This window comes from Oncorhynchus kisutch, linkage group LG4 (assembly GCF_002021735.2).
Source record: "Oncorhynchus kisutch isolate 150728-3 linkage group LG4, Okis_V2, whole genome shotgun sequence".
NCBI classification, from domain to species: Eukaryota; Metazoa; Chordata; class Actinopteri; order Salmoniformes; family Salmonidae; genus Oncorhynchus; species Oncorhynchus kisutch.
This window is the reverse complement of record NC_034177.2, coordinates 11,016,435-11,029,071: the sequence shown is the minus strand read 5'-3', so window position 1 is coordinate 11,029,071 and position 12,637 is coordinate 11,016,435. Positions and strand designations below refer to the sequence as shown.

Below are 12,637 nucleotides of genomic sequence, written 5' to 3'. Positions count from 1 at the left end.
GCAAGGACAACAACCTCTCCCTCAACGTGATCAAGACAAAGGAGATAATTATGGACTACAGGAAAAGGATGACCGAGCATCCCCCCATTCTCATCGATGGGATTATAGTGGAGCAGGTTGAGTGGTTCAAGTTCATTGGCGTCCACATCATCAACAAACTAACATGGTCCAAGCACACCAAGACAGTTGTGAAGAGGGCACGACAAAACCTATTCCCCCTCAGGAGACTGAAAAGATTTGGCATGGGTCCTCAGATCCTCAAAAGGTTATACAGCTGCACCATCGAGAGCATCCTGACGGGTTGCATCACCGCCTGGTATGGCAACTGCTCAGCCTCCGACCGCAAGGCACTACAGAGGGTAGTGCGTACGGCCCAGTACATCACTGGGGACAATCTTCTTGCCATCCAGGACCTCAAAACCAGACAGTGTCAGAGGAAGGCCCTAAAAATGGTCAAAGACTCCAGCCACCCTAGTCATAGACTGTTCTCTCTGCAATTGCAACCGGAGCACCAAGTCTAGGTCCAAGAGGCTTCTAAACAGCTTCTACCCCCAAGCCATAAGACTCCTGAACATCTAATCAAATGGCTACCCAGACTATTTGCATTCCCCCGCCTACTTTTACGCTGCTGCTACTCTGTGTTATTATCTATGCAGTCACTTTAATAACTCTACCTACATGTACATATTACCTCAACTAACCAGTGCCCCTGCACACTGACTCTATACCGGTACCCTGTGTATATAGCCTTGCAATTGTTATTTTACTCTTTCATTAGTTCTTACTTTTGTTTATTTATTTTCTTAAAACTGCATTGTTGGTTAAGGGCTTGTAAGTCAGCATTTAACTGTAAGGGCTGCACCTGTGGATTTGGCGCATGTGACAAATACTTATGCATGTATAAATCAAATAAAATTGTATGTGGACACCCCTTAAAATGTGTGGTTTCTATCTCCATTCTCCATAGACAAACATTGGCAGTAGAAGAGCTCAGTGACTTTCAACGTGGCACCGTCATAGGATGCACCAAAGTGTTAGACCAGACAAGCTCACAGAACGGGACCGTGGAGTGCTGAAGCGCGTAAAAATCGTCAGTCCTCGGTTGCAACACTCACTACAGAGTTCCAAACTGCCTCTGGAAGCAACGTCAGCACAAAAACTGTTCGACTGGAGCTTCTTGAAATGGGTTTCCATGGCCAAGCAGTCTCACACAAGGCTAAGATCACGATGTGCAATGCCAAGCGTCGGCTGGAGTGGTGTGAAGCTTGGCTCCATTGGACTGTGGAGCAGTGGAAATGCTTTCTATGGAGTGATGAATCACGCTTCACCATCTGGCAGTCTGACGGACAACAAATCTGGGTTTGGCGGATGCCAGGAGAACTCTACCTGCCCCAGTGCATAGTGCCAACTGTGAAGTTTGGTGGAGGAGGAATAATGTACTGGGGCTGTTTTTCATGGTTAGGGCTAGGCCCCCTAAGTTTCAGTGAAGGGAAATCGATGCTACAACATACAATGACATGAAAGACGATTCTGTGCTTCCAACTTTGTGGCAACAGTTTTAGAAAGGCCCTTTCCTGTTTCAGCATGACAATGTCTTCGTGCACAAAGCGAGGTCCATACAGAAATGGTTTCTCAAGATCAATGTGGAAGAACTTGACTGGCTTGCACAGAGCCCTGACCTCAGCCCCCTCGAACACCTTCGGGATGAATTGGAATGTCGACTGCGGGCCTAATCCACCAACATCAGTGCCCGACCTCACTAAAGCCCGTGGCTGAATGGAAGCAAGTCCCTGAAGCTATGTTGCAACATCTAGTGGAAAGCCTTCCCAGAAGAGTGGAGCTTGTTTTAGCAGCAAAGGGGGGACCAAACTCCATGTTAATGCCCATGATTTTGGAATGAGATGTTTTACAAGCAGGTGTCCACATACGTTTAGTCATGTAGTGTATATATTGTCTCGGTGGGAACATGGACGTGTACAAACAGACCAGCTACGACCTCCGTAAGGTAATCAGAGAGGCAAAACAACAGTGCCGGGACAAAGTGTAGTCGCAAATCAATGGCGCAGACACGAGACGCATGTGGCAGGGACACCAGACTGTAAAGGGACGCTCACAAGGTCTGTGTGCTCTTGTTCTCTGTAGTTGATGTGAGTAAGTCATTTAATGTGATAACCCTCGCAAGGCTGCCGGCCTTGACGGCATTCCAAGCCGCATCCATAAAGCATGTGCAGACCAGCTGGCTGGAGTGTTATCGGACATATTCAATTCGCTCCATATCCCAGTCTGATGTCCGCACCTGCTTCAATATGTCCATTGTTCCTGTACCCTAGAAAGAAAAGGTAATTAAACTAAATGACTATCGCCTGTAGCACTCACTTCTGTAATCATGAAGTGCTTTGAGAGGCTAGTTAAGGACTATATCACCTCCACCTTACCCAACACCCTAGGCCCACTACAATTCACAGTTTCGCTCCCACAGAACCACGGAATCGCCATCGCACTGCACACTGCCCTATCCCACCTGGACAAGAGAAATATCTATGTGAGAATGATGTTCATTGACTACAGCTCAGCTGCCCTGAACCTTAGTCACTGTTCTAGCCGGCCTCTGCCCAGTACCCTGCCCTGAACCTTAGTCACTGTTCTAGCCGGTCTCCGCCCAGTACCCTGCCCTGAACCTTAGTTACTGTTCTAGCCGGCCTCCGTCCAGTACCCTGCCCTGAACCTTAGTCACTGTTCTAGCCGGCCTCCGCCCAGTACCCTGCCCTTAACCTTAGTCGCTGTTCTAGCCGGCCTCTGCCCAGTACCCTGCCCTGAACCTTAGTCACTGTTCTAGCCGGCTACCACCTGGTCCTGCTCCTTAGAGACTGCTGCCCTTTGTACATAGTCATTGAGAACTGGACACTTGAGTAATGTTCACATACATAGAAACACCAGCATTTAGCTCAGTATTACTGCTCTGTTGGAGCTAGAAACACCAGCATTTAGCTAGGTATTACTGCTCTGCTGGAGCTAGAAACACCAGCATTTAGCTCAGTATTACTGCTCTGTTGGAGCTAGAAACACCAGCATTTAGCTCAGTATTACTGCTCTGTTGGAGCTAGAAACACCAGCATTTAGCTAGGTATTACTGCTTTGTTGGAGCTAGAAACACCAGCATTTAGCTAGGTATTACTGCTCTGTTGGAGCTAGAAACACCAGCATTTAGCTAGGTATTACTGCTCTGTTGGAGCTAGTAACACCAGCATTTGGCTCGGTATTACCCTGGAGTACTGTAGTTTCAGGACAATATAGGCTTGAGCAACAAACACACACTAAACACATCTCTAAAGAGAGGCAGATACTGTAAGCAAATGGTGTGGACATTTAAGGAAAGGTACTAATTTACTCTACAAAAGCGACCATCTTTAAAAAAACATTATTTTTTTTACTGAAGTTTTTCATTATTCATGGTCTTTGTCACGTTCTGACCTTTATTTCCTTTGTTTTGTCATTATTTAGTATGGTCAGGGCGTGAGTTGGGGTGGCAGTCTATGTTTGTTTTTCTATGATTTGGGGATTTCTATGTTTCGGCCTAGTATGGTTCTCAATCAGAGGCAGGTGTCATTAGTTGTCTCTGATTGAGAATCATACTTAGGTAGCCTGGGTTGCACTGTTTGTTTGTGGGTGATTGTCTATGTTGATTGATTGTTTCAGCGCAGTTCGCATTAGCTTCACGGTTGTTATATTGTTTTTGTGTAGGGTTTCAGTGTTCAGTGTTTTCTTTATTAAAATTAATGATGAACACATACCACGACGCATTTTGGTCCTCCGATCCATCTCGACCGTGACAGTCTTAGAATAAAGAACAAACCTGATGGAGGAATTATACAACTGTATGAGGATTAGTATGGGTGAGGAGAATGCATGCTTTGCGAGTGTACAATTATGTTCACTCCGGGGCTGAAACTCCCCATAATTCAATTCACGACGATTATACATATGCTAAGAAAAGTCTGCAAAAACTTAAACAACATCAATGGAGACGTCAACATACAAGTACCCAGATCCTGACCCAGCACCTGCAGCGGCCCTAGTTCCCGGTTCTTGTTTACATCCACAGGACCTGGGCCTTGGGTCCATGCCTCGGGACTGCCTGGCCTGGTGGCTCCTTGCTGTCCCCGGTCCGCCTGGTCGTGCTGCTGCTCCAGTTTCAACTGTTCTGCCTGCAGCTATGGAACCCTGACCCGTTCACTGGACGTGCTACCTTGTGCCAGACCTGGTGTTTTGGACCCTCTCTCTACCGCACCTGCTGTCTCTAACTCTGAATGATCAGCTATGAAAAGCCAACTTATATTTACTCCTTAGGTGCTGACCTGTTGCACCCTCTACAACCACTGTGATAGTCGTTGTCTGACCCTGCGGGTCATCTATGAACGTTTGGACGTCTTGGCCGTGTTCTGTTGTTGTCTCCGCCCGGCGCAGCCAGAGGAGGACTGGCCACCCCTCTCTAGGTTTCTTCCTAGGTTCCAGGGGGTTTTTCCTGGCCACCGTGCTTCTTCATCTGCGTTGCTTGCTGTTTGGGGTTTTGGGCTGGGTTTCTGTACAGCACATTGTGACATCGGCTGATGTAAAATGGGCTTTATAAATACATTTATTGATACTGTCTGCAAGAAAACAAAATAATAAAGTACAAGACAGACCAACAGGATCGGCGGCCATGCACAGTAAATCACCCGCTTGTTTTTGATAAACGGTGGCGATTCAACATGTAGAATCGCCGGTGAGATTAACAGAAAATGACGGCCGATGTTCTGTGATCAGAGGCTATAGGACGACCACCCGTTGCATTTAACGTTTTGTCAGCAACGGTCTGTTTAGTCTTTCACAATTCTACAAGACTGTGGTAACATAAGGTAGTCTGTGCTAGGTAAAGCATCGCCTTCTCTCAGCTCACTGGTCACCATAGCAACACCCACCCGTAGCATGCTCTCCAGCAGGTATATTTCACTGGTCATCCCCAAAGCAAACACCTCCTTTGGCCACCTTTCCTTCCAGTTCTCTGCTGCCAATGACTGGAACGAATTGCAAAAATCGCTCTAGTTGGAGACTTGTGTCTCCCTCACCAACGTTAAAGTCAGCTGTAGGAGGAGCAGTTTATCGACCACTGCAGCTGTACATAGTCCATCTGTAAATAGCCCACCCAACCAACTACCTACCTCATCCTCATATTTTTTTTCTGCTCTTTTGCACACCAGTATTTCTACTTGCACATCCTCATCTGCACATATATCAGTGTTAAATAACTTGTGTTAATTGCTAAATTGTAATTACGTCGCCACTATTGGCCTATTAATTGCCTTACCTCCTTACTTCATTTGCACACACTGTATACAGATTGTTCTATTGTGTTATTGACTGTACGTTTGTTTATCCCGTGTGTAACTCCGTGTTGTTTTAGTCACACTGCTTTGCTTTATCTTGACCAGGTCGCAGTTGTATGTGAGAACTTGTTCTCAACTGGCCTACCTGTTAAATAAAGGTGAAATAAAAAACATTTTAAAAGACAAACGTCATCGACACGGAAACAACTTCTTGGAAAATTACATTTTTATTAACATCAATTTTATTTTCACTTTCTTAAACAATCAAATTTGTAATAAATAAAGCACATCTGATGGGGTATACCATGCAAACATTACATTCTATAACATCAAAGAGAACTGTAGGTGTTGAACCAACCGATGGATATCTTGTTACAAGAGCATCACACTCTGACATTCATCCCATAAGCAATAACGGATTCATGATTGGTATTAACTTTACATGTACACCATGTACGGTATTAACCCATATACACATATGAAGGACCGGGGTTAAGTATACCAGTCACCATTTCATTCCACTCTTTAGAGCCGTGAACAAAGAGTGGGGGGGTGAAATGGGAGATGGAAAGTATAGAAGATAGAGGGCTTGAGAGAAGAGCAAGAGAGAGGATCAAAACTAAAGAAAACATGGATGGATGGAATAGAGCAGAGAGAGAAAAAGGTCCCTCAGGAGAGACCAGTAAAGACCAGCAAGTCAGACAGTGTGACCTGCCCAGAGGCAGAGGAGCATGAAGAAGCAGAAAAAGTGAAAGGAATGAATGTACCAAGAACCCAAAGATGCCTGTGCAGCTCTGTCACCACGTTTGAATACAACTAGCATCTTTCCCCCAACGTGATTGGACAATGTGGTTCCATCCACTGCAGGTTGAACTAGATTCTAGTCCAACACTGGATCTTCACCCAGAACAAAGATAGTAGAGGCCGTTTCGTCCAACAGTGAAATGAAATGCCATAATATAAACCCTTGTGATGATGAGGTGCACACACAGTAGGGCAGAGAGAGTGGTACATAGTGGGGCATTGCGCGCTGCCTATCAATAGCAGACATAACTCTCAAATTAACTCTGCTTGCCTGAAATAAGAAATCTAATCTATATTATATTATCTTTGTTACAACTAGTGTGGAATATTCTATCCACTGTTCATATATTCTAGTTTTAGGAGGTTGACTGTTGTGCAAGTGAGGGTTAATAACTGAGGCCTGTACCTGTACGGTTAGTGACGCACGTGTAGAGCTGGCTTAAAGCTAGCCGCTGGGATAACTGAAATGAATTCACATTAAGTCCTAAGTGGAACGAGTGCTAACAATAGGCAGGAGAATGGCTTCAACCCAACAGGCGTTAATTTACAGCTAGTCAATCTACAGAGAGGAGGGTGGTTCCCACCACCCTTCATCACACACCACCTGACTCACCTGGTCACCAGCAGACATTCTGGTTACGTCCCAAATGGCATCCTACTCCCTCCACAGTGCACTACTTTTGACCAGTGCAATTTGGGACACAACTTCTGACAGGTGCTCAAGCCGATTAAAGACATTCCCAAACAAAGGAAAGGAAGTTGGCAGTGAGAGAGAAAACCTTTACAACCACCTCATTTATTAGAAACGAGGTAGCAATGAGAGAGAGAGGAAGTCGACATGAGGTCGATCCGCCAGTCAGTCACGAGGTGTGTAACTTAAATCTTGTCCTCCCCCTTCTCTCTTCGTCTCTACTTTTCTGCCAAAAATGCAGAGCAAAAAAGCCCGGAGACAGTAGTTGGATTCCTGTGTGAAGAGGACATGTCTGGTGTACTCATCATGGGCCTATAAAGCATGTTGCCCACTCTGAGCAGAGGAAGTGCTATCTGCTCAGCAACACTGATAACCTGATCCTCCTCAGTGTTAAGGGCTCCATCCCATAAACTCCACTTGCAGAAAAAAAACTAGGAGCAACAGTTGGGTGTCACTGGGGGGGGGGGGGTTCAGTCATTTACAGAGAGAGGAATTAGTCTTCTTTGATCAGTACAATGCTTCTGTGATCCATTGGTTTCTGCCAAGGAGAAATGGTGAGATGAATTACTGTATATCTATATCACACACACACACTCAAAAGTTTGGAGTGACTTAGAAATGTCCTTGTTTTTGAAAGAAAATCTATTTTTTTGTCCATTAAAATAACATCAAATTGTTCAGAAATACAGTGTAGACATTGTTAATGTTGTAAATGACCATTGTAGCTGGAAACAGCTGAAACGGTAGTGTATATGTATTTGTATGTGTATATATGTATTCAAATCAAATTCTAATCATATCATATTTGTCGGATGTGCCGAATACAACAGGTGTACACAGTGAAATGCTTACACATATATATTTATATTAGAGACATTTCTGTACAACACTGCTCACTAATAGTCTATGTACTGCAGCATGTGAGATGCTTGACAGGCAGATACCTGGTGCTCTACTTCTCCTCGTGAAGAGCTTCTATGAAGGCTTCAAGTTTCTCCTGAATCTCACGGACCTTCTCTGCAGAGGAGGAAAGAGAGGATGGGGGTTAGTTGAGTCTTTGCAAAACAAAAACAGTAGATATGGAGAGCATCCAAGATGCCTCAATTGATACAGTACAACCCAGGAAAGCACTGTTGTCATGCAAGTTGGTTGAGTTGGCTAAACAGGCCTATTCTATTGTGTTTCCACCTGCGAGACCCAAGACTACTTGACGTTTCTCAGACTCTACGTCCTCCTGTTGTGACCGTGGCCTTCCAACTACCAGCACACAATAACTATATACACAAGAAATATATACACAAGAAATATCCTGTGGCATACTTTCTTAGAACGAGTGTGAAACCAATGACCTGACATTCTGTATGTATTCACTAGCAGAATAACAGACGTGTCACGGGCCATTGTTCTGCCACCTCTTGTGTCAGCTAATCAGCAGACAGTCCCCACTGACATCCGTCAAACCTAAATAAAACTACCACTTAGGTGAAATATTCTATTGAAGAGGGGAGTTGTTGACCATACCATACCTCACACACCCACACCACATCAAAGACCCCCCCCCCCAACAAAAAAAAACATGACATGGTATGTCCCTCCAGGCACATGTCTAGCTAATGGATGGGAGATACCATAACATTATTCCACATGAAAGGGAAAACACACTGAAGAAAAGTTGAGTCACCGCGTCCGGCAGTTGGGGTCCTTTTGTCCGAGATGGTGTTCGGAGGAGAAATCCGTCCGTACAACATGTACTGCCACACGATGGGCTGCAGTTACAAAGAGTCTTTCAAATCGCTGAATAAACAAATGGCAAGAGTAAGTCTTAGCAAATTAGAAAAAAAGAGGCCTATAGGGGACTAGCAGTGCCAGCTGCCCCGTCTCTCCGTCTCACTCTATTCCAGTAGACTAATCCAACTGGAGCTGCACCAAGCACAAACAAAACTCTGAGGAGAGATATTATCAGAAGAGAATCTTCAAATGCTTTTGACAACAAAACAAAAAACTAAAGACACAAAGGTCTGAAAGCTTCAAAACCAGAAGACTCCTTGATTTCTACGGCTTGATAAATCATAGCGGTTTAGCAGACCAACAGTGTTTTAAAAAGGAGTAGGTCCCAGTTTGACGTTAGATGGTTCTTCACCCTGAAAGTAGTCTATGGGCCAAGAGGAACTGTAATCCATGGTTCAGTTCTTTAAAAAACAGCCACTTCAGCTAATCTTAGCCACCACAAGCTAACAGTCAATGGAAGTCAGAGGCATGTGAGCATGTTAACAAAAAACATTATGAGGAATCATCTAACACATCAAGCTGTAAAAAAGTGTAGTACTCCTTTAAGTGTCCATTTCAACATGACGGTGGGAGCTGCATTTAGAGGGTAACCTTATCCTAAAGAGAGGGGCTGGTGCAAGACCCTTTGGTGGGGGGCACGGGTGTAGATGTATCCCTTTCTGAAAGATGAAAGTCACACGGCAGTCTTTATGTACACACACACCTCAGAGTCCTGAAACATGACACTAAAAGTGCTGAGAAATCACTATGACCAACACACACATCTAAGCCATGAAAAACAGCAGAAGAGTGGTAGAAAAACACCTTTCCCCTCCTCCCTCTCTCGACACACACACAAATAAATTCCCCCAGTCTTTGATACTTTAACACAGAGGCACATGGGGAGATTCCAACGCGTACTGGTGGCATTAGGGCTGGGAAATAGGGCACGGTGACACAGTGACACGGTTCCACCCAGTCTTTGATACTTTAACACAGAGGCACATGGGGAGATTCCAACGCGTACTGGTGGCATTAGGGCTGGGAAAGAGGGCACGGTGACACCATCACGGCAGGTGCGTTGGGGCTGAAACCTAACCCGGCTGGAGCCCCACTCTAGAACTCTCTACCCAACCACAAGGGCGCAAAAGAAGTTAAGGAACACACATACCGGGGGATGGAGAGTGGGTCGGGCACCGAACGCAAAACATAACTCAAATGGAGTCAATAGCAACATCTATCTGTCCCAGACCCATGAAGGAGGAGGAAGGGACATCTCTGTCATATCAAAACAAGCCAAGGGAAAACCCCTGGCTCGCCTTCAAAGCCCAGCGGAGTCTAGATGTGCCACTTATAGAAGAGCTACTGTGTACAGTTCCTTGCTTTTTTTATGTCCCTTTATTATAACAGTCTTTTCAAAATCAACCCTGCATACAAACATCAACACAATAAAATACTCAATCACAAAACAAACCCAATCTTCACTTAGAGGATTCCCCACTAATGTTATAAATTCTCTAAAGGGCAACAGGTATTCAAGCCTGAGCTTCCCCCGCAACACATTTCACATCTATGGAGCATAAAAACCTCGGAACCTCTAGCACTACACAATGTTGTGCTCTTGTACCGTACGCTGTTGTTGTGACCTTGACCAGTGTTGTCAGATACGTGGGAAGTCTCTGCAGGAGTGCTTTGTAAATAAACCAAAGAGAACGCTGCTCTCTTCTTAGATACAGAGGCCCAACCCACTTTCTGATACAATACACAATGGTGAGTTCTAAAACGATCAGCAGTAATGAATCCAAGGGCACAATGGAAAACAGCATTGAGTGGTTTAAGTGTGGAAGCTGCTGCATGCATATAGATAATATCCCCGGAATCTAAAACAGACAACTAACTTTTTATTAGCAAAACAACAGTTAATCACATCTTGATCTTCAATTTCCTAACCAGCTCAGAAACGTGCGTTTTAAACCCCAATATATCATCGAGGCACATTCCAAGATATTTAGAAGAGGGAACTCATTCAATGTGTTCCATTCAGGCAAGTAATTTAAAATGTCAAATATGTCTAAGTTATGGGACCTATAGCATGTCTTTTGTTTTGTTTGCATTAAGAACTAACTAAAGATCCAAGTGTGACTTCTGCAGCGCATGGAAATCACACTGCAAATGTGAAAAGGCTTGGTTTACAAATGGTGCAACAGAGTACAACACTGTTTGTCAGCATAAACATTTATATATACATATATATATATATATATATTTTTTAAATAACAGTATTTCCAATGTTATTTATATACAGCGTAAACAATAGTGGCCCCTGAATCGAACCCTGGGGTATCCCTTTATGTACATCAAGGAATTCAGATTTGACCCCCCTCTGTCACAATAGAGTTATATTACAGAGATAGTTCCGAAACCACATACAGGCATCAGTGCTCAGGCCTACTGAGGACAACTTACTCAATAAAACAGAATGATCAAATGGTGTCAAAAGCCTTTGACAAGTCAACAAAACGAGGCAGCACAATTCATTTAGGCATCTAAAGCATTGACAATATCATTTACAACTATTGTGGTTACAGTAACAGTACTGCGCCCTGGTCTAAACCCTGATTGATGTATAGTGGCTTGCAAAAGTATTCACCCCCTTGACATTTTTCCTATTTTGTTGCCTTACAACCTGGAATTAAAATAGATTTTTGGGGGATTTGTATCATTTGATTTACACAACATGCCTACCACTTTGAAGATGCAAAATCTTTTTAATCGTGAAACAAGAAATAAGACAAAAAAAACTAACAAACGTGCAAAACTATTCACCCCCCAAGTCAATACCTTGTAGAGCCACATTTTGTGGCAATTACAGCTGCAAGTCTCTTGGGGTATGTCTCTATAAGCTTGGCACATCTAGCCACTGGGATCTTTGCCCATTCAAGGCAAAACTGCTCCAGCTCCAGCTCCTTTAAGTCGGATGGGTTCCGCTGGTGTACAGCAATCTAAGTCATAGAACAGATTCTCAATTGGGTTGAGGTCTGGGCTTTGACTAGGCCATCCCAAGACATTTAAATGTTAACCCTTAAACCACTTGAGGGTTGCTTTAGCAGTATGCTTAGGGTCATTGTCATGCTGGAAGGTGAACCTCTGTCCCAGTATCAAATCTCTGGAAGACAGAAACTGGTTTCCCTCAAGAATTTCCCTGTATTTAGTGGCATCCATCATTCCTTCAATTCTGAACAGTTTCCAAGTCTCTGCTGATGAAAAACATCCCCACAGAATGATGCTGCCATCAAGAATGGATGGTGTTCCCGGGATGACGAGAGGGGTTGGGTTTGCGCCAGACATACAGTTGAAGTCGGAAGTTTACATACACTTAGGTTGGAGTCATTAAAACTCGCCTTTCAGGCCTCCCGGGTGGCGCAGTGGTTAAGGGCGCTGTACTGCAGCGCCAGCTGTGCCACCAGAGACTCTGGGTTCGCGCCCAGGCTCTGTCGTAACCGGCTGCGACTGGGAGGGCGACGCACAATTGGCCTAGCGTCGTCCGGGTTAGGGAGGGTTTGGCCAGTAGGGATATCCTTGTCTCATCAAGCACCAGCGACTCCTGTGGCGGGCAGGGCACAGTGCGCGCTAACCAAGGTTGCCAGGTGCACGTTGCGCGCTGTGTTAAGAAGCAGTGTGGCTTGGTTGGGTTGTCTATCGGACGCATGACTTTCAACCTTCGTCTCTCCCGAGCCCGTACGGGAGTTGTAGCGATGAGACAAGATAGTAGCTACTAAACAATTTGGATACCACGAAATTAGAGAGAAAAGGGTGTAAAAAAAAACAACTCGCTTTTCATTCACTCCACAAATTTCTTGTTAAACTATAGTTTTGGCAAGTCGGATAGGACATCTACTTTGTGCATGACACAAGTAATTTTTCCAACAATTGTTTACAGACAGATTATTTCACTGTATCACAATTCCAGTGGGTCAGAGGTTTACATATACACGAAGTTGACTATGCCTTT

The 12,637-nt window shown here is 44.5% G+C and overlaps 1 protein-coding gene across 3 annotated transcripts in view; it reads right to left on the bottom strand.

The window, feature by feature from the left end:
- Nucleotides 1-5,571: 5,571 nt before the first annotated feature.
- LOC109889034 (dynamin-like 120 kDa protein, mitochondrial) overlaps nt 5,572-12,637 on the bottom strand; it is a 76,225-nt gene continuing 69,159 nt past the window's right edge. For 2 of the 3 annotated variants that reach the window (XM_031822421.1, XM_031822420.1), the window contains exons 28-29: nt 7,803-7,875; nt 5,572-7,396 (exon numbers count right to left, since the gene is read on the bottom strand). In XM_031822421.1, coding sequence (XP_031678281.1) covers nt 7,811-7,875 — 65 coding nt within the window. In that variant the 3' untranslated portion in view covers nt 5,572-7,396; nt 7,803-7,810. The remainder of the gene's footprint in view (nt 7,397-7,802; nt 7,876-12,637) is intronic. The other variant, XM_031822422.1, reaches the window with a different exon arrangement.